Below are 23,166 nucleotides of genomic sequence, written 5' to 3' on the forward strand. Positions count from 1 at the left end.
GAAGTCGCCACCCGTCTACCAGACCCATGGACTCAAGAAAGGATGGCAGCCACATCTGCGGGCTACGTAGGTCGCGGGGCGGTTGGCGATCAAGCAGACCAGAGCAAACTGAATTAAAGTCACCCCCCACTATCAACCGGCCAGCCGGCATAGACAAGATGGCACCACCAAGGTCCTGAAAGGTACTAGATTGGAGCCCCGGGGGGACGTACACAGAAAACAATGTGAGGGAACGCCCTTCCCATCTACCAGCCACGGCGGCGTACCGCCCCCTGTCATCAATCAAGGTGGTCTCTATCTCCAGGGGAAGGGACGCGCGCACGAGGATGCCCGCCCCCCGGTAGCTGGAAGAGAACCCCGAGTGTGCCACCATTTTGTAGCCCTTACGATTTAGAGCTTTACAAGCGTTGCCCACCAAGTGCGTCTCCTGAAGAAGGACAATATCTGGCATGTGCCGTTTAATCAGGTGTATCACCACCCCTCTCTTAATTCGGTCACCCAACCCGTTAACATTCCAACTGAGAATTCTTAACATCCTACCCCCCATCCCCCCACTGCCCGCCCCACCCAATGCCTAACGACACCCGCATCAAAAACAGTTCAGGAGCACCAATGTCCCATTGCCACACAAGAGAAAGAAAGGAAAAAGCAACACACAAAATAACTGTACCCAACAAACCCCCCACCCTGCACCCCTGCAGTAGACTAAAAAGCCCCCCCAACCAGCAGTGTGCCTGTCGCCCCATTAACTACTCTACGAAAGACCCAGAGGAGTAAGGAATCCCCGTGAAATCGTCCCGCCACCCACCATGTAAATGAAGGAGAGATCATTAAGTAACAAAAGCACCAGTCCGGCGGTCATTCGAGGCGGGGGCAGCATCAGCTCCTAGTTCAGTCTTGCCGCTCCGCTCCGCCCGAGGCGCCTCCAACTTCATCCTCTTGCTCGTCACGAGCAGGTGAAACAGTGTCCAGCCACTCACTGACATTTTCAGGATAGTCAAAAAAGAGGGCACGTCCCTTGTGTTCAACACGGAGTTTCGCAGGGAACATCATGGAGTATTTGAGACCCAAGTCTCTGAGGCGTCTCTTCACCCCCGCGTAGCTCAGGCGCTGACGTTGCACCATCCTGGTGAAGTCCGGATAAAAGTGCACCTCCGCAATTGGTAGTGAAGTGGTCCATGCGATCTGGATGCTTGGAGGATCGCGTCTCGATCTCTGAAGTTGAGGAGGCGCGCCACAATCGGTCGCGGCGACGCTCCCGTTTTCGGCGGGCCCCCCGGCACACGCTGGGCACGCTCCACTGAGAAAAAATTACTCAGTCCAGAGGGCGCCAAATGAGTCTCAACCAAGTCCTCCACAAATAGGTCAGCTGCGTCATTCTCGGATCCCTCCGGTACCCCTACTATGCGGACGTTCTGCCGCCTGGCTCGCCCCTCAAAGTCCTCCAGCCGCCTTGAGAATAGATCAGCGGTCGTCCGCAAGTTGCGGACCTCAGTCTGTAGCTCAGAAACGTCCGAGGTTAGGCTGGCGGTCTTGATGTCGAGAGCCTTCACACGCTCGTTGGTCTTGCCCAAGTCGGCCCTAATGAGGGTGATATCAACAGCCATGGAGTCCACTTTATGAGTCAGGGTCTCGTGCTGCTGCTGCATGTCGGCACGGAGGCTAGTAATGGCACCCATGATGTCCATGAGGGTGGGGTCCGCTCCATTCGGCGGGCTAGTCGATGGGGTCCCTTTAGAGACGGCCCCAGATGTAGGTGGCGACTTGAGATTCACATATCGCTCCATGCGATTGTTCTGCGTTTGCGACTTGCCCCGACCACCTTTATTCGATGCCCTGTCCGGATCACCTCTGCCCGCCATGATGGGTACGTGAGGACAAAGGCGAGGTGGCAACAGGTCCGGGTCCACAGCCGAGAGGCAGACGGATCGAGTAGGCAAGACCAGGGTGCCGAAGGCTCAAGCAGGAGCGCAGGTACTTCACCAACTAAGGCGGCAGGCGGGCACTACGCAGTCCGATCGTGCGGAGTGACGAAGTCCGGAGGGACAATGGCACCGTCACGGAGCGGAGTTCAGCTCGACGTAACTTTGCTCAGGATCCACCGATTCGGAAGCCGATTGCAGTCCCCACCTCAGCAGGCCACCAGCATTACAATTCCACCAATGTGGGCCAGGATGTCAGGCAGGATAGTTGCGGTGGGTCGGACGGTCCACGGAGCTCCGAGCTTACGCGGCCATCTTGGTCACCCGCGAAGCTCCTCCTCCGATAACTGTCGATTTTTCGTACTGTATTGTGTATTTTTATCTTTTTGGTCTTGTATATAAATATTGGATAGTTTTCTTAACTGGTGTGGTGTCCTTTTGTAGCGCTTACACTGTATTACTGTTGGTTATGTGCAAATGCTTTACACACTGTCTCTAAGATAAGCCTGACTGCTCATGCAAAGCTACCAAGCGGGTTAGCAGGGGTTATTTTAGGAGTATAACTCCCTTATCCTGACTAGGAAGAAGGGTCCCTATTTGGACAAAGGTGCAAGCCCTTGCCAGATAGAGACCCCCATTTCTAACAAATATAAAAAATACCTCCACTGGAGGCAAAAAAGGATGCTTCAGAATCACTGAAGATATTTAGGGGTCTACAGGAAGCTAGAGGCCAATTAGGACAACAACTTGCAATGAGTGAGACAGCCTGCTGAATGCTATGTACTCAACACACCTATTAGAATAAAATAAACAAAGCAGGTAGATTGTTTGCTTATAACATTAAGCTTACTCAAAATATAAATAGAATCCACATAATACAATAGAAACCTGGGGCTATACTCACACAGCCACATGATACACTGCAAACTTTTCGTTGAATAATGTGATACACTATACTGCTGAGCCGACTAATGAAACTGAGCAAGAAGATTATCTCAATTGGTTGGACTTCTCATCTCCCCTTGGGCAACTCATAGGACCTGTGGAGAGGTCAGTGTGGCAATTAAATTACTTTCAGGCAAGAAAGCTCCTGGACCTGATGGCTTTGTTTATTCCTTCTATATAAAACATTGTGGGACAAACTTGTTGATCCCACTGCATGCACCGTTAACTCCTTCTTTGATTCTGGAGTTATAAAGGATAGTGGAAATCATTCTAATATTCAAATCTAAGTAAAACACAGTAACCTGTGAGGTGTACTGAGCGATAGCTTATTTAATACAGATTCATAGATTTAAAGTCCTGTGTAATCGCTTGGAGAAAATCTAGCCCCTTATTCTTCAACCCATTGTTATCAGAATTTATTCCGGAGAGATAGATGGGCAATAATATATGATTGACCATGAACAGCTGTCACATAGTGAAAGCTACTTCTATGATTTCCCCTATGCTCAGAAGGTTATTCAACAGGTTAGACTAGTGTTACATGTTTAAAGTCCTTAATAGAATTGCTGTGGGTCCAAAGACTAAGGGATTTAATAAAAAAAGAATTGGTGTCCCCCTCAACTAGTCCTAAAATCAATAATTGTATCATTTCTTAGATTAACCTAGTGTTGCAAAGTCATCATGTGCCCTGGGCACCCCCCAACATTTTGCTGACTGGAACTGGTGTTAACCGACTCTGACTGACCTGGGGCTCTGTTTAACCAGGCCCAGTGCCAGTGCCAAGCTAAAAGGATCACATTAGAATACAGTTAAGACACCCAACATACACTAGGGTACACTGTGGTATGGTGGGGTACCCCTGTAATTGGCATGACCTATCCCATAAGTCCCTAGTATGTAATAGGGCAGGGGATTGAAACTACCTAGAAATCCCCAGTATCCTGGGTCACGGCACTTTAGAGGCCAGCAGATTTTCTGCACTAGCATGTGTGCAGTGCTGAAGCCTGAGGTCAGTTTATAAGCATCCCTGGTGGGCAGGACAACTTTTAAACATTAAATTGTGCCCAAACTCGACTTTGAGGGTAGCGGCCCTCACAAATGAAAAACCTACCACGTTTTTGCATATTAGGGACCCCCAGGGTCCCCCCTAGGTATCCCAGGGGTGGGAGGACAATTTTCTATAAGGAGCGCCTTTTATAAAATAAGTTTTTATATGCCAGGGTAAAGTGAAATTTTACATTTCAATCCCCACATTGATTTAAAGAGCTGCTCAAATTCGACTTTGATGCTAGAAGAACTGGGTAAGGATGATCTGCAATATTGCAGAACCCCTTAAGTCTCCCCTAGTTGCACAGGGGGTGGGGGTCCTGTAGAAATTAGGGAAATACTTATTAAATATGGTTTTATAAGCCCTGGTTCTTGAAAAGTGGCCCAGGTCCTTTTCCCCATTGCAAACCCCATGGCCCATAGGTTAACATGGTAGGAAGTGATTAATTAATAAATATTGATAGGAGAGGACTAGCCAGACCATTCAAAGACTTCCCAGAATGGTAGTAGTAAATCCAACAATATTATATTGTTGAACTTCTCCTAAAGTGTACATACAATAAGTTATGAGACTTTCTTGTTTGTAAGTCAAAATTCAGCCTTTCAGTGGTTTGCCCTGATTGGTCAGAGTTAAGTGGATTAGCCAGGTTGCTGGGAGGGTAGTGTGTTGTTCTATAGGAATGCCAGGTCAGGAGGTGGCGTCGTAAACTATGCTCTTCAAAGGCAGAGGGGAGGCCTGGGTTTCAGTCCACTATGACAGTCTTGAACCAGAGTCAAGGTTAGGCTTAAGGAAGGTATGTGCAGATTGTAGAGGGAGAGTCTTTGGAAATAAGACATCCCAGGGGGTGTGTTTAGACAACTCTTACCTCCACGCTGGAAAATTAGCCTTCATGGATTTGGAAGAATGATGCACTCTGGGACAAACTAATGCCACACTCCACCGGATGTGGTCATAACTATGAGGAGTTGCCGTGCTCTCATTGGTCAGCAGTGACCTGGTGCTTGACCCAGAGAATTTTGAATAGGTATATGAGAGGGGCAGAGCCCTCCAGATCTGCTACTTGAAACTGAATGAAGCAAGAAGTGCCCTGCTGATGATTTGCTGTGCAAGGAACTCTAAGGCCTGACCTCTGGAGACTGCACCAAGTGAAACTACAGCCCTGTGGATTACCTTGCTGCCAAAGGACTCAAAAGTGGAGCTCCCTAAACAGAGCTCACCTGGACAGCCCCACAACAAATTCAAAGCCTGGAGTACCAGTGGATTTGTAAGGGTTTTGTTCAACTGGATTGTGGAATTGAAGTTTCGCACTTTCAAGGACCCTCTTGGAGATTCCGGAACCTTGGATTGTGTGTTGGATACTTTTGGACCCGCAAGCAGAACGCCAGGAAGGTGTTCTAACTGGACCCCACTTGCTGAAGAAGGCAACCAACTACAGTGGTGAGAATTCTTCAGAACAATTTATAAAGGTGTGTCCCTGACAGAGAAAACGAAATGACTTAAAGGGGCGCTGTTGGTTTCGAAGCACTAGAAAGTGACTAATCTTTAAAAATTCATGTCTCTGGTTCCCTACAGTGGATTATTTTCGTTTTGGTGTCATTTAAAAGATAAAAATATTACCTATTTTTATAAATTGGTGTTGGATTTTCATTTTTGTGTTGTCTTAATTATTTACTGAAATTGTGTTTTTGAATGCTTTACATACCTGTCTTTGAAGTTAAGCCTTTCTGCTCGCAGCCACGTTACCAAGGGCTGAGCAAAGGAATAATTTGCTAAGACCTATGCTGGGTCCTATCATGTGTGAGTGGCCTTATTGCCAGTGGCAGACCTACATTTGCCCCTACTAATAAACCACTTCCCAACACCTAGGAACTCCTTTGGTGCAGAAAACTAATCATAATCCACCAATTGCACGCTTAAGTTGGAGGCAAATTGGTACAATGTACGGGTGATATACTTTGGTATATCACTAATTCAGAAAGTTTGATTGCAGCTCTCATTGAGGAACTGGACAGGTTGTCTAGGGTCTCTTAAAATGAATTATTCTAAATCAATAATAATGGAGTTGCTTTGTAGGACAAAGGCAGGTTTCTCACTCTTACTGGATTCCCAAATCAGAATAGCACCCGACTTTATAGACTAACCGGAGATCACCATAACAGCACAAAGAGAAGATATATACTCTGCTAAGATCCCCCCTTTGGTGGATACCCTTTTTCAAGCCCTATACAGATCGGGGAAGTTGGAAATTTCATGGTTTGACAGAATTGTGTGCGTTAAGAAGACTTTTCTACCCAGGTTAATTTCCATAGTTTAAACTCTGCAATTGCTAATACCCTAGCATGTACTACGGACTTTAATGCATGGACTTTTCGATTTTACTTGGAATGGGAAAACTCCTGGAATATCCTGGAAAATTCTTCTTAGAAGCAAATATGAAGGGGGTGTGGGGTTCTTGATAGATATGTCCGAGAAGCCCAATTGTGCCCCATTGTTGCCTTAACAAACCCTCCTGGCCCAAATGTTTGGATTCAAGTTGGAAGACAATTCTCAGTCATGTCAATATACACACCACTCTGGTTCCCATTGAACCAGAGATCCCAAAAAATGCTTGTGCAAACAACTCTATTCTTGTTGACCTTCTGGTCAGCTTGTGTGAGATGCTCTAATGCGACAGCATATTCTTTGTTTCCGGTCTTAAACAATCCTGATTTACTATCGCGACTAGTAGATGTGGGGTTCCACAGATGGTTTCGTAGCATCACAACTACTCTTGCAGAGTTTTATCATAAGGGTAGACACCTAACACCTGTAGATATTCTTCGGCCCTTGAGGTTGGATGGCAACCACAACTTTTATTTGATGCAACTGCTGCATTTGGTTGCCTTGGGGTCAAGCCAGTGTCAGGCTACAAGGGATCTCACGCCCATAAAATCCTCTATGGAGCAATGTGTCTATGAAAGGCATTACCTGATTGTATCAATTACTGATAGCTTACCAGTAGATTTTAACCCTCAGTATACCCTTAAATGGAGTTGGAATTAGGATACTCCGTTGATGAAGTCTCCTTGAACCATATATGGGAGCGGGCCTCGACTTCCTCAATATGCACATTGTAACAAAGTAGAGTTCATCCAGGATAAGGTTAACATGTAGTATTTATTCAGCCCCAACCAACAGTCAGCTAACAACTGACAACTAAGTTCTAGCATGGAACCAGACCACACACAGAGACAGGTCATCACACACATCATGTAAAAAAATAGTTATACAATAATATTGAGATGGTATCTGATGCTGGTCCAATTGTGTGATATTTTTGGCTCCGCTTAGAATGCTGGTCTTGTATGAAAAAGCGAGGTATTTGGACAAATATATGGGTTTTGTAAAATATTTCAGTCATTTTAGGAGGAAATTGTAAAGCAAATTAAGGAAATTGTAGGATTAGAGATTGTTTTCATTCTTGCTGCCATGATTTTGGGCCATACATGGCAAGATTCTGATTATCCATTGACTACCATATCTACACGTCTGGCATTAGCCCAGCATTGGCTATCTCAGACCCATCTCTCTCTGCAACTATGGTGACCAAATGTTTGGTCAAAATATGCTATAGAAAAGCTAACAGCACTGGTGAGGGACAGGATCCTGAGGTTTAAAGTGATTTGGTCCCTATTCCACACTCCTATTAAATGCCACGGGAAAGTTGGTTTGGGTTCAGGATGTATTCTGAAAATAATCTGTACATCTTGTGTTTGAGATCCAAGCTCCTCTGATGACTTGATGGGAGGCAATGATAGCACTTAGATTTGAAGGCATATTGGGGGTGCTGTTAATAGAGGGAGGAGGTGGTGACTCAAAGACACTCTTAACTAATAATAATAATGATTGATCCTACAAGCATTGTTATACACTGGGTAGAAGTGGACTCGTAAAGTTTGATCCTGGTATTGGTATTATCAGATGATTAGGTGTTCTGTGCTTAGTGCTGTTGTGAATTTGTTGTATGTTTGACACCATTAGATATCTTCATTATTTTTATGCGTTTATCACTTTTGCAGTCTAGACATGCTCGCTTATTTAGTTAGAGCTTCTTTCTCTGCAATATGTTGATTATGTTGGGTAAAATAGACTTTCATTTTTCGGTGTATGCATTATCAAGAGCACGCCTTTAGACAACTGAGCTTTGATTTGTAAAATGTACATTTTGCATATGTTTCTATAGAACTCAAAATAACATTTTTAAAAAGTGCAAACTTGCCACAGCCATGTTGGAGTAGAAGAGTGCAACACACACAAATTTGCCATTAGAGATACCTGCATGGTTGCATAATGTGCTAAAGAATAGATGCAACCACGGTTGATGAACCACCAAGAAATACAATGACAACAAATAAATAGAAAGTTTGATCACTAAATTAGTTGTTTTTAGGCATTGTTAACATGCTATAGGGAAATAGGTTGTAAAGGAGGTATGTATTTTTACATTTTATTTTGCCATTTGTTGTGCAATTTGAAAAATAAATTAGTGTGTATTGCTTCAAGTACATAATAAATAATTTAAACATTTAGGAACCTTGAAAGACTTAAAATACCTGAAAATGATTATGTGTAAGGAGCTCCTCCAGGCCTCTGCGGCTCATTAAATGTGGATCGATCAAACCAAGTATGAACCGTTGCATGTCTATGTTTCGGAGGAAGTCTGTTTTCTGATGTAGCCAGAGATAAAATGTATTCAAATGTTCAAGTTATTCAGAACGTGCAAAATGTTTTAGCTAATGGTGCAATATGCTATTTAATTTTAGAAGACCTGTGATTGTTTTTTGAGGGTACATAACTTTTTGAACCACCCTGTTAGACACATAATCAAGATTGTGTCAATTTGATTATTCATCAATCTCTCTGTTTTTCTCTAATCAGGCCCTTATGTCCAGGTTCCTTTAGTTATGAAGGAACTTCGCATGGAAGGATTCCTTGTCCATCGCTGGATGAAGAGATTTGATGAAGGCTTAAGGCAGCTGCTTGCCTGGATTTTGGAGGTAAAGCTTTTTCCCCGTATTGGTTTGTCGCAGAGATGGAAGCGCACAACACACTTCTGAAGATGGTGCACCTGTTGAGAGCAGATACCAAACTTGACATATTTACCGGCATAAAACTAAATTAGGGCTGAAGCAACAAGCAACTGCACTTGGTGTTGGTGTAAATGTCAATCAACCCGTCGTAAATGGTTTCTATTGTTTCCATCTGGTGAGACACAGGATGTGCATATACATATACTATTCTGCTATAGAGAAATAGCATTTTATAAAATTGCATCTCTGAAATGGTTATGTTTATGGATATTTGTTGTTTGGAGTTAGTATTTTTAATAGATCATCCATTCCCCAGCCCCAGGGTTGTGCGGCCTGTGTTGGCAAAATTTGCGGCAAAAAAAGTTGCAGTCTAAATCTGAAATATATGCAGTATTATTGCAGTAGGCTGAAAATACACCATGTGCGAAATTGGGTTGTTGGTTGAGTGGGGTGGAAACCCTGCTAAAGCAACAGCCATAATTCCTGTCAGGTTGAACCACTAAAGTGACTAAATTAACCGGCGCTTTAACCTCTGGTAGCTTGGCACAAAAACAGACAGGCTTCGCTTAAAGGCAATGTGTAAAGTATTTATGCAGCACACCGATTTAGAAAGATAGAGCAAATTTTAATAAAGTATTTGACACCAAACAACAAAAATCCAATCAGTAGAACCTGAGTTATAAATCTGTAAATGTTTAGGTAAAAACTAGTGCTTTAAAGATCAAAGTACCAACTGCACACATCTAGTCATTTAAGGCCGGGTCATAGAAAAGAAAAATATGGGCGACTGCGTTGAAGCATGAGTTGGATACAAAAAGTGGCATGGGCCCAGTATGCGCTTACTGTAAAAGACAATTGGGGGGAAAATGCCTGAGAAGGTAAAGTGAGCAGGGCAAGGCTGCAGGCGGTGTCTGTGGAGGAGGTGTGGTGGTCAAGGAGCTTCTGGACGAAGTCACAGTGAGCATTTCTATGTTCAGACTTAGAAGCTTTTTTTTAAAGTTGAAAATCTCCAGCTGTATGAAGATAGAAGCTGTAGCTGATGAGGGCTCCATGAGGCTGGACACCCTTCTACAAAGGACTTCAGAACAGGATGTGCTGCTGCAAAAAAGAGCGTAGGAGGAGCTGCCGCAAAGTCAGGCCCACCGGCGATGCATCAAGGGCAGGTCGGCGTGCGGGTAGTTCTTGGTCTCCTCTCTGTTCTCATAGCACATTTTACGACAAGTTTTGGATTTTGGATATCTTGGCACCTTTAGCACCACTTCTAAAGGTCCAAGATTGAAGAGGAAACACTTGGAGGGTGAGGACTCATTCAGGCTTGGTCAAGGTGCAGCTTAAAGATGTTTGGAGACTTTTCTGTACCTGAAGCGGGAAACAGCATGTACAACACTGCCAATACCACGCGGGTAGGTTACAACGCGGATGTTATATCATCCGCGTTTTTACCACACATAGTATTACATCGCAAGTCATTTCTACACCAGGGAATGTGTTGGATTTTAAATCCAACACATTCCCTGCTGTAGCGCTGCCACTAACTGGAGTAGGAATGGTAATTTATACTATTCCTAGGTTCAGCGTGCCATCTAGTGCACGTCATAGAAATGAGTTGCGATGTTAAGCCATGCGTGGTAACAACGCGGACGATGTAACGTCAGCATTATAACCTACTACGTGGTAATATATGGTGTAGTACCGTCATACCTTTCCTGCGGCTCTGCTCAGGAAGCCAGCCAACTAGCCCTTTGAGTCACTCTGGGAATTCAGTTTAAGGAGTGGAACAGGGTGCAAGCAGCAGGGCTCAATGCAGGCTTCAGGCAGCAGAGCAGTACTTCCAGGTGCAGCAAAGTCTTCTGAAGAACACGTCACCCCACAAGAGCAGGTAGTCCTCTGAGAGTCCTTCCCCAGGTCCGTAAAGTGTACTAAAGCTTGGGTCTGATGGTCCTATTTTTAGGAGACGTTTCTAGAGATTTTCTTTGAAGTGCTTGGAGTTTCCTGCCTCTCCTGCCCAGGCTCCAGGATGACTACAGGAACAATGAGGTAGTATGAAGTCTTTTCTGTGAAGGAAGGGCACTGCCTATAAATGTGCAAGTGGGGATTTGCACATCTACGCCCCCGGTCTTGCCAGTGATGGCCCACCCAGGCACACATAATCCCTGCATTGTGTGAATGTCTTGGAAGAGTAAGCAAAGCTCAACTGCCAACTATACCCAGTCATGTGACCTAGGAATATGTTGTATGCACCAAAGAGTTATGGCAGGAAAATGCCAACTTTCTAAAACTGCATTTTCAAAATTGCGAATTATTATCCGACTTTACCATTAAAAAATGATTTTAGATTACAATTTCTCTGACACCAAAGATATATTTCCTACCTGCTCCCAACCAAAAGCTGCCTACACCTAATGGGGCTTGACCCAATTAAGGATAATGAGGGTGGGGTACTCAAAGTAACATATTAAAAAGCACATTCATCCACCAACCTTTGTACCAAAATAATAAAACCCATCAATAAACATGCAGAATTTTGCATCACGTCTGTAGTCATTTACTATGGATACATTCATGATTTCTGTGAACTCGGGTATTTTTCTACAGTGCTTTCATAACATGAACAGAGTAATCAATGCACATTACAGCACATTCATCTTCAATGCAAACCATGCCTGATCAATAAGAACATTGAATTGTTAAGCCATCCTGGTTTTGCAGCTGTATAATTAAGGCCCAAGTTACAAAACGTTGTGTGCCCATAGGTCCAACTGAGTATCTCTAAGGAAAAATACAAAATTCCAAATTGATGTTGGATACATGCTTAATTCAAGAATACAAAAGATAAGAGAGGCATTGTTGTAAAAGCATAAATTCGTAGGGTTTTAATCCAACAGAGGATGGAGAACAGTGATGATAGAATGACAGAAAGTCTTTTACTCTGTGGTATTGTAGATCCTTTTATTCATTATTTAGTACACAACAGCCAACGCGTTTCACCCTTGTGGGCTTCTTCAGGGCAAGTAAGTAGTCCACACAGTCGAGAAAGGAATTTTCAAAGGGCAATAGCCCAAATTGTTGGGCACTTTCTTAATTGTTTTTTCAATCGCAGAGTTTGAGGAAGTAATTTCAATGTGTCAAGCTCCGTAATGACTCTCCCTTTCAAGAAACTAGTACGACAAAAAACCTAGACTGTATAGGCACTTATCAAGTTTACCTTTATTTTAGATATACCATTTGTTGCATTGATATTGCAAACCTAACTCCCCTTTCACTAATTAATGGGGTAGTTGGTATATCTTAGGATTGAGCCTCCTTTAAACATTCACCTGGTTTCCCAATAGCTAAAAGACCGTTGTGAGACCACTCATACCACACACACTTTCAACTCAAATTGTGAAGTGCTAGAAACGAAAAAAGTGTGTGAGAGCTAGATGGCACCTCACGGGCACACCACCAACGGGAACCTGGCTGGTACTCGCCAGGATAGCCCTGTTCTCATCATTGGCACCATCAAGCTCAGAAAGAAAAGAATTGGTGTCCAGAAACTCACAAGAATAGTTTGTGTAAAGATGCAGTGAAAGCAGACAAAAAGAAGTGACCAATAAATTGTCAAACAACATATAAACCACACAGACCAACACAGAAATGCAATTTTATTCTGTCTCTTGTGCTGGGTATGGGGTTAAAAAGAAGGAAAAAGTAGTTTTGGTTGTCACCTATATAACCAATACTACTTCACTTGCCACATGAATTTTAGGCAATTTCTTCAGGGCGTCATATGTATTAAAGCCACTGCATATGGACCGATAAGTCTTCACAACTGAAATGACACATGAAAACACACTTTTGTAATGAACCTGATAACATTGTGCGTGCCTTCTCCTATCTCTATCATATAACCTCATGATAATTACCCTCATTTAGCCATAGGTGCTCCTACCAGCCAAGGAGGTGCAGATCTCAATTAAAAGGAAAAACGCCTCCAAAATCAGACAGTCGATACGTAAACACTGGGCGATCCTGTCGAACAAAGATTTCAAAATGCCACCACCAAGGTTTGCTTTCAAACATGCCAGCAATCTGAAAGACAAATTAGTACATACCCGCATACAAACATCTAAAGACAACAGCAAACCACGTCTCACAGGCCACTATCCCTGTGGGAATTGCTCTGTGTCAGGTCACTTCTTTTTGTCTGTTTTTCACTGCATCTTTTCACAAACTCTTCTTGTGAGTTTGTGGACACCAATTCTTTTCTTTCTGAGCTTGATGGTGCCAATGATGAGAACAGGGCTATCCTGGCGAGTACCAGCCAGGTTCCCATTGGTGGTGCGCCCGTGAGGTGCCATCTTGCTCTCTCACACTTTTTTCGTTTCTAGCACTTCACAATTTGAGTTGAAAGTGTGTGTGGTATGAGTGGTCTCACAACTGTCTTTTAGCTATTGGGAAACCAGGTGAATGTTTAAAGGAGGCACAATCCTAAGATATATCAACTACCCCATTAATTAGTGAAAGGGGAGTTAGGTTTGCAATATCAATGCAACAAATGGTATATCTAAAATAAAGGTAAACTTTATAAGTGCCTATACAGTTTAGGTTTTTTGTGGTACTAGTTGCATATTGAGTGGAGGGCAACCTATGGCTAGCTTTACCCTCTAAGCTCCTTTTGTTTTTGAATCTCCCTTTCAAGAACCAGAGTGTGTAGAGTGTTGCACGCTCAGTCGCCGGCCTAATCACACGGCCATCGTGGAGACTCTTGTCAAGTCGAGTGTTTCAATACAAATGGATCTTGACACATTGAAATTACTTCTTCAAACACTCACTGCTATTGGAAAAACAATAAAGAAAGTGCCAAACGATTTGGGCTATTACCCTTTGGAAATTTCTTTCTCGACTGAGAGGACAACTTACTTGAAGAAGCCCGCAAGGGTGAAAGGCGTTAGCTGTTGTGTAATAAATAATGAATACAAGGATCTATAATACCACAGAGTGAAAGACTTACCTTTTCTGTCATCACTGTTCTCCATCCTCTGTGGGATTAAAACCCTTCAAATTTATGCTTTTACAACAATGCCCCTCTCATCTTTTGTACTCTTGTGTTTTATTTGAAACCATAGTGGGTGGCTGGTTTCGGGAGATGGGCATTGATTGTTTAGCAACTGCTTGGAGTATTATTGAATTCACTGTGATTTACTTAGAACAAACACTGGTAGTTGGTGAAGCAAGATATACCCTGCCACTGTGCGTATATGTAGTAGACATGCCTAATTCACACTTCTCACTCACTTCTAAAAGAAAACTCTATAGCACAAACCGGGCACTATAGAAAAAACTATTAGAATCTAACGGCCACATGCATCAAGGTATTTAGGAGTCGCAAACGGTGCGATTCGGTAAAATCGGCCGTTTGCGATTCCTAAATATCTTTTTAGTATGCATCAATCATTTTTGGCAAAATCGCTAATTTTAGCGATTTCCAAAAATGCGATTGCTTCTAAGGAATCGCAAATTTGCGATTCCTTAAAAGCAATGCATGATTGTTTTTAAAATTGCGAATTCGCGGGGGCGTGGCTAGCAGCCGACGATGGCGGCAGCCTAGAAGGAGAGCTCCGTGATTGAAGCGGCTCCCAGTTAAATCCGCACATTTATCCGCTGACAAAAATTCCCAGGCGGGAAGGCAACAAAGCCCAGGACCAGGCGGCGACAGTTCGGATTAGCGAGACCTCAATCCGAGGTCGGGAAATACAGTTATTGCCAGCGCCCCGAGCGGGCCTGTCTGCGACATCCGGACCGGGGAGCACAGTGAGCGGCGTACTGGCAGGAAGTGGCCCGTGTCGGGCAGCGATCTAGCGGAAATACCCGGCCACGGAGAGCGACGAGGTGAACGGAGACCGAGCCTTCCAGCCTCCGTCACCGGACTGCGGGGGGCCGATCTGCCTGACGGGGGGCCCGTCTGAGGTGAGGGGGACACGAACCCGGGCGCCCGGCGAGGACGGAGTCCGGCGCCCAGAGCGACGACGTGGGGACCTGGCACCGCCATCTTAAGCAGCGGCGGCCAGAGCGCAGAGTCTGGCGGCGAAGGAACCGCGCTGCCTCATTGACTGCACTGCGGCTCCCCCTCGCCGACCGGAGTGCCTGACAAGACGAAACGGACCTGAAGACACCCCCGCCCGGACTGGGCCCGGAGACCAGCTGAGCATCTACGCAGGGCATTCGTCCTCACAGCGGTAGGACCTGTCTGAAGACAACTCGGGCCCCCCATCGCCATCAGGGGACCCAAGCACGTAGCTCCAGCGGCCACGAGTCAGGGGCGGTACACGCGGTGCCAGAGGGGGACAGAGGAACTCCTCCAGGGCGGCGACAATCGGTTGCTCGCCCCACGAAATAGTCCGGGACTCGACCGGCCACCGCACACCACCGGCCCGTTCATATCTGCAAACATCCTTGGACGCGGGAACCGGTGCACCTCACAGGGGCCACTCTTACCCCCCGAAACACAGCGTGGGCCCAGGGACGACCCCCGGTAGCCGTCTGAAGGAGATAGCCCGACCCAGGCGACACCAAGATGGCTGGCAAGGGGCCCAAAAACGGGGCGACACAATCACGCCTGGACCGCTTTGCATATGACAAACCCGGCTCTCCCTCTCCTTCGCAGGACGCCAAAACACAAGCGGGCAAGACAGCCGAAGTGACCGGAGGCAAGAAAGCGACCATTGATGACGTCATGCGGGCCCTCACGCAAGTACAAGCCACGGTGGGGTCGATCTCGGCCGAGATCACACTTATAAGGGCGGACTTTCATAAAATGACAGAAAAGGTGAACAATATGGAGGTCGTGACCAAATCCTTGGTCGAAGACGTCTCGGAACTCCAGATTAGTATGGAACGCATCTCGAAGGAGAACAAAGAACTGCGCGATAAGCTCGATGACCAGGAAGGGCGCTCGAGGCGGAACAACATCCGTATAATAGGTGTGCCAGAATCGGAAGACACGAGGGCGATGGACCTATATGTGGAGAGTTTAATCAAAGACACCCTGAAGCCCAAAGGACTCTCCGCCTTTTTCACAGTGGAAAGGGCGCACCGGGTGCCGGGGGGACGCCACAAGACAGGAGCTAACCCCAGACCGATCATAGCGAGGCTCTTCAATTTCAGGGATCGGGACGCCATCCTACAAGCGGCAAGGAACTCGCCCCCCCATTAAGCTCCAGAATGCGACGCTGGCATTCTTTCCTGACTACACGGCCGAGGTGGCACGGAGGAGACAAACCTTTTTTGAGGTCAAAAAAGAACTCAGAGCCAGAGAAATCCCATACTCCATGCTTTTCCCGGCCAAGCTTCGGGTCGTAGCAGACAACAAAACTTGGTTTTTTGACTCCCCAGAGGTGGCGCAGGATTGGCTGGAGGGATGGAGAGCGGCGGGCCCTCGTCGCTCCAATAGACAGAACAAACACCGTACAGCTGGCTCCCGACAGGGCTCACAAGCCAACAACGAAGATGCAGAGCTACATTCCCCTTTATCCGACCGTCATGAGGACAGTGCAGACGGGGATCAATAAGTCACTGCCATGGTCCGGCTGAACGGAAGATGATATAAGCAGGCAACGCCACCTTGGACACTGGGCGGAAGGGCCTCCGCAGCTGAAGAAGGGGGCCGCTGACCACGGAGAAACCTTCACCCCAGCGAGCAAGTACTATGTTATGGGTTGGGATCAGGCACTCTGCTGAGTTGGGGGGGCGGGCAGTTCTGAGTCCGTTGAGCAGGGGGGCAGGGAGGGGGGGAGTTGGGGGTAGGAGGGGGTTTTGGTTTTTAGTTTCTGCACAGGGGCAGGGTAGCTACGATGGGGCACACAAGTATAGGATGGTATTGTCACAATGCAACACACAGGGTCACTACACAGACCTCCTGGTCGTCCACGAGCGCAAATTTACAGACCGTACACCCAAACAGGATGGGGGAGGACACTAATGTAGGGCAGACATCCCCGCTACGCCTCATGTCCTGGAATGTAAGGGGCCTAGGTGACAAAATTAAACGTGGGCTGGTCCTGCAAAGTATAAAGAGGCTGAACCCCGCCCTGGTCCTACTACAAGAGACACACCTCACCGGCACAGCTACGAAGGCCCTAGACAGGAAGGGATACAGCATGGTGGTTCACTCTGGATTTACAAAGGGGTCCCGGGGCACCGGGATATTAATTCACCGCTCGTCCAGGTTCATAACCCAATCAACTGCAACAGACACACAGGGGCGCTTTGCAGCGATACATGGCCAGTGGGAGGGGAAACCGCTAAATGTGGTCTCGGTGTACATCCCGCCAGCACTACACACCATAGCTTTCCCGGAACTAGGAAAATTCTTGTTAGACCTTCCAGAAGGGGATCTTGTCGTGGGGGGTGATTTTAATGCAGTGGCACAAGACTCCCTAGACCGCCACCCGATGCGCACACGAACACCAGGGCCCTCCAAATTGCATGACTTCATGGAAGCGCAGGGTTTAGTGGATGTGTGGAGGCGGCTACACCCAGATGTCCGGCAATACACATACCACTCGGCAGTCCACGACAGCCTATCGCGGATAGACTATTTCCTGACGTTGGGGGGGGGTCTCCTCACTTTCACTGATTCCCAAATTAGACCAAGAGGGATCTCTGACCACTCCCCGCTTACACTGACTCTGTTCAGTCAGGGAAGGACCCGCAGACGGGTTTACCCTATTTACCCGGGTTACCTTAGAGAACCGGGCGTAGCCAAGGCCTTGAAGAAAAGTACACGATCCTACCTTGCAGAGAACGTGGGATCGGTGGAGTCGCCTACAATACTGTGGGAGGCTTACAAGACAGTCCTCCGCGGGCAGGCGATTTTGGTGATCGCACAGCACAAGCACACACAACGTCAGGAGCTGACAGATCTAGAGGAGCAACTTGATAAGGCAACACAGGAACACGAAGGGAACCCGACTGGAGACACCCAGCACGCGCTCCGACTGGCCCAGCAGCGTCACACCGACTTTCTGCGCCGCAGAGTGCGGGACAATATGTCCGCAACGGCGAGCAGGGTGTACGACATAGGCGATAAGGCAGGGAAGCTCCTGGCGTGGTTGGAGAGGGCGCGGGGAGGCCAGCGGGCGATATTGCAATTGAAGGACTCTAAGGGTGAGATACAAACCAGTCCGGCACATATAGTGGAACTCCTGGCAGACCATTTCCACTCCGTATACTCCCCTGACTATGAGGTCACACGGGAAATGGCAGAAAGCTTACTTGTGGGAGTGCCGACCCGCACTCTCTCCCCAGACCAACGGGACGAGCTCGACTCCGATCTGACGGAGGAAGAAATACAGACAGCCATAGCAGCAATACACCCCGGGAAATCACTGGGCCCCAATGGTGTGCCAATAGAATGGTACAAACTCATGTCCGAGACACTGTCCGCGCCATTGCTCGATATGTTTCAGGAGTGTCGGGAACAGGGGCGACTGCCTCCTGATCAGCACACGGCCACAATCGTCGCGATACCTAAGCCCGGCAAACCCCCTGAGGAGTGCGAATCTTACCGCCCGATCTCCCTCCTTAACGCCGAGAGTAAAATCCTGGCGAAACTGTTGGCCACCAGGCTACTGCCCCATCTGGCACACCTCATACACCCGGACCAATCGGGCTTTATGCCACACCGGAGTACGGCACTGAACTTGCGACGGCTACACGGGGTGTTAGCCCGAGCCCCGCAGTTGGAAGAATCGGCAGCCGTATTGTCACTAGATGCCAAAATGGCATTTGATATGGTGGAGTGGCGCTATCTCTTTGCGGTCCTGGAACACATCGGTATTGGCCCAACGTTCATATCGTGGGTCAGACTACTATACACCGAACCCATGGCAAGAGTAACCGCAAACGGACACATATCAAGGGAGTTTCCGTTGGCAAGGGGCACGAGACAGGGGTGCCCACTCTCGCCACTACTGTTCGCCTTAGTGCTAGAACCCCTGGCCACGATTCTCAGAACCACCCAGCTGCTGAAAGGTATACAATGGGAAGGTGGAGGCGAAGATAGGGTATCCCTATATGCCGACGACATGCTCGTCTACCTCATGGACCTCACGAACAGTATCCCGGTCTTACTGGCACTATGTGAAAGCCACGGTACGGCTTCGGGCTATAAACTCAATTGGTCCAAGTCCGTTATCTATATGGTAAAGGGCGACCTTCCAGCCTTGCCTGAGGATTGCCAATTACTCGTAGAACACGTCGCCTTTAAATACCTAGGGATACGGATTACGAGGGAGCACTCGACCTTCCTTGACCTGAATCTTAAGCCCCAGCTGGACAAATTGAAGACTGACGTGCGCCTTTGGAAAAATCTCTCCTTAACACTGCTAGGTAGGGCGGCGCTCTTTAAGATGTTGGCGCTCCCTCGCTTCCTTTATGTTCTGGAAAACACGCCGGCAATGGTCCCCGTCTCGTTCTTCCGCCACGTGTCGGCGCAATTGTCCAGCCTTCTGTGGGGAGACAAACCGGCCCGGGTTGCACAGTTGAAACTAACCAGAGACTGGTATAGTGGGGGAATAGCCCTCCCCAACCTTGAACTATACTACTGGGCAGCTCACCTTAAGGTCATTAACCAGTGGATCCACGCAGCGCAGGACGACCCGGCGTTCAGGGCAGATAGACACCAACTGGGCATGTCCACCCTGCTGGCCCCACTCTATAACAAAGGGATGGTGAGAAAGTTGGAGGGGCCTACCAAACACACTGTAGCCATATGGCACAAAGCTCAGAGACGGTTGGCATGGGAGGGAGTGATCACCAGACTCACGCCACTATGGGACGCCAAGGCCCTCGGTAACCTGCGCAGTTCCAAAGGGTTCGATCAATGGGACAACATTGGGATCTCCACGGTGGGCGACCTATGGACCAGAGAGGGTGTGCTCTCCTTTACGACCATAAGGGAGCAATACAGCCTTGCGGAGACCGAAACATACAGATACATACAAATCAGGCACGCACTCCTGTCGGTGTTGGAGACTGGTGTGACGCTTCCGGAGTCGGCTCCGTTAGAGGACCGATTGCTTACAGACTACATGGAGTCCGGTGCGACCTCCCTCACTTACCGCAAACTCATGAATAATCTGCCGGATCCCCTGGGGAAGCTAAAGGAGTACTGGGAGGACGAGATAGGGGACCCAGATGAAACAGACTGGAACGCAGCCCTGGCATCGCCCAGGGAGGCAGGTATTTCCACTCGATTCAGACTGGTCCAATTCAAAGTACTACACAGGGTCTACTACACCCGCACGACACTGTATAAAATACACAGAGCAGAACACCCACATTGCCTGAGGAATTGCGGGGAGGAGGGTACGCTGTATCACACTATATGGACCTGTCCACATATACAGGACTACTGGCGGCGTGTCACACGCACGATCGGCCAGACCCTCCAGAACCCGTTCGCACCTGACCCTAGGGTTTGTCTCCTGAATGTGTGGGGCCCAACAAATCTATCACTACATGCGAAAAGGTGGGTGGTCATTGGTGTAATGCTGGCAAAGCGAGATATCGCGAAAAACTGGGGGGCACAGGAAACACCGACACTGGCGCAATGGTGCAGAAATATGGATGTGCTCATGGTGACTGAGCGGGCAGTATATCAACAGAGACATAATCCTCGAAAATGGAACGGGATTTGGTCACCCTGGAACACATATAGAGGAGACATTTGTGAGCCTCTGCCTGAAGAGGAGGATGGGGACAGCTCAGGGGATGACGAAGATCTAGATTGATGGGAGGGAGGGGGGAGTGGAATGCGGAGACAGTGCATGTTACAGGGCCCTAGGAACCTACATGTAGATGAACATGCTGAAATGTGTATCTGAACCAAGAACTGATAGTTGCATTTGGACACACCTATGTTGATATAGACCAATGTTATGAATCGTGGATTTTAACCCTAAAAGTAGCAAGTTGAAGTTGGGGGGGTAAAATATAAAAGTTGCTCTACTGATTATGGGCAGCTGAATGTTGACGCCGCACTGAAGGCCTATTGTCCGTTACTGTGTACCATGTGATAGCAACAACAAAAATAAAATATTAAAAAAAAAAAAATTGCGAATTTGCAATTATGGGGTGCAAATTACCACGAGGGTGAACCTCGTGGTAATTTGCGAAAAATAATTAAAATGCTCAAATTAGCATTTTAAACACTGTCATGTTACCGACACACATGTCCTTAGGACATGTGTGTGTGAAACATCCACTTTAAAATACATTTCAGGGGTGCAGTGGGGGGGTCCTTTGGACCCCCCTCCTGCACCCATGAAATGCATTAACATTTTGCGAATTCTAATTTGCGAATTTGCAATTCCCATTGATTCCTATGGGCCTTTTGGCCCATAGGAATCAATGGGAAATGCGAAATCGCAAATTAGAATTCGCATAATATTTGCGATTCGGTAAAAATTGCGATTTTTACTGAATCGCAAATATTATGCCAAAATATACATGCATCCCATTTTGCGAATTCCAAATTGTGATTCCCTATTTTTCGCAATTTGGAATTCGCAAACGGCCGGGATGATGCATGTGGCCGCATGTTCTTGACTTACTGCTTGTAATCTAGAGACATTTATTACACAGGTTCAGTGCTTAAAAGTCAACCACCAATAGTTCTCATGTTCACTACAATATTTCACTTCTTTTTGATCAGAGTTGCCTTTTTACTTGCCATTTTCTTGTTGTGTTTGTGATCTTTAAAAGGCAAGTCGCTAAAAAAGATAAAAAACTGGCAATAAAAATAATAAAAATTAAGACATTAATTTAAGAACAAGAAGACTGGCATTTTAAAGAACAAAAGTGGGGACACTAATTTAAAAATAAACAAGAGATAATCAAGAAACCTTGCTGCTGCTGAAACATATTTGGGATTGTTGTGGTATATGCAGACTCCTAACTATTCAATTTATCTGTTAGCTTCACATGTGAGGCTTTCTCCTCTAGAAATTACACTTGGACGTCAAGTTGTGTTTATTACTCAATGGATGTTACCGTAAACATCAATTAGTTGATTGTGGATGACGAAGCCTGCCTTTTAAACTGTATACAAATAATATTTAGGTTTTCTTTAAAAACCTGTTCCATTGTTACCTCTCTTCAACTTAGAATACAGTTACTGTTCTTTGGTAAAGTGATATGAAACATGTTAGCTACAACTTAGCTAGTCCCAAGAATATCCAACTGACTGAAGTACCTGGGTGGAAGACAGTGTGTTAAAGTCAAAGGATGTCTGCAACCATTTACAATGTTATGCAAAAATATTATGAGAATGTATGTTTTCAGAGTAACATTTTTTTCTTTTATTTACAGGGAAAACTCAAGTACAGAGAGCATATCACTAAAGGATTTGACAACATGCCTGCAGCCTTCATGGGAATGTTAAGAGGAGAAAACACAGGGAAAGCAATCATAACTGTATAAAATATGATGCACGTTCTATTTTCTTACTTTAGTGTTAGGCCACTGTCTTTCTTCGTAGGGGAAACCATGTCTCTCCTTTAATTAAGAAACAGGGAACAATATTTCTTGCAACCTTTATCTTTCCCTGCATGTTTCTCACTGCTTATTGTCACTTTGGAACACTCTTTATCTACCTTGATATACTGTTCTGGTGCGTTTATATATTTGTATTATAATGCAAACCATTTGGAAAGGTAGGAAATCTTTAATGGGTTTACTTGCTGGGGATTACTTTCAAACATGTGAAGTGCTATTAAAAGTGAATGGGTCTTAAGGACAATTTGTCATGTTGGAGTGGTTTTGATGAAAAGAAATACTTTTACAACCATTTCAATAAAAAACATATTATGTTGTATGCATACCAAGTTATTGACCAGTTGTGGAAAACTTTTCCTGTAACAACATTGTTGTGTATTTTTTTATCCATATGCTAATAAAATGCTCGCTTCGAATACTATCTATGAGGAATGGATTGTTGATTTAGGATTCATCAGACCTGGTCATGGTAAACTAAATACTGTTTGATCTATAAATGCAACCAAATCTTCTGGCTGCTATGGAAATCTGAAAATCTTCACCATCCAAAGTAACTTCAGCGATTTGTTGTAAGATATTGCCTATTCCCTTGCTTTTGAATATGGTTCTTTTAGAAAAAGGGGTGTTTAGTTGGGAGAGGTAG

At 46.2% G+C, this 23,166-nt stretch overlaps 1 protein-coding gene across 4 annotated transcripts in view; it reads left to right on the top strand.

Moving 5' to 3' along the window:
• LOC147727609 (prostaglandin reductase 1-like) overlaps positions 1–22,942 on the top strand; it is a 336,086-nt gene extending 313,144 nt beyond the window's left edge. For all 4 annotated transcript variants that reach the window (XM_086961643.1, XM_086961644.1, XM_086961641.1 and 1 more), the window contains 2 exons: positions 8,833–8,951; positions 22,338–22,942. In XM_086961643.1, coding sequence (XP_086817769.1) covers positions 8,833–8,951; positions 22,338–22,448 — 230 coding nt within the window. In that variant the 3' untranslated portion in view covers positions 22,449–22,942. The remainder of the gene's footprint in view (positions 1–8,832; positions 8,952–22,337) is intronic.
• The last annotated feature ends 224 nt before the right edge of the window (positions 22,943–23,166 follow it).

Source organism: Lissotriton vulgaris, chromosome 3_1 (assembly GCF_964263255.1).
Source record: "Lissotriton vulgaris chromosome 3_1, aLisVul1.2, whole genome shotgun sequence".
Classification (NCBI taxonomy): Eukaryota; Metazoa; Chordata; class Amphibia; order Caudata; family Salamandridae; genus Lissotriton; species Lissotriton vulgaris.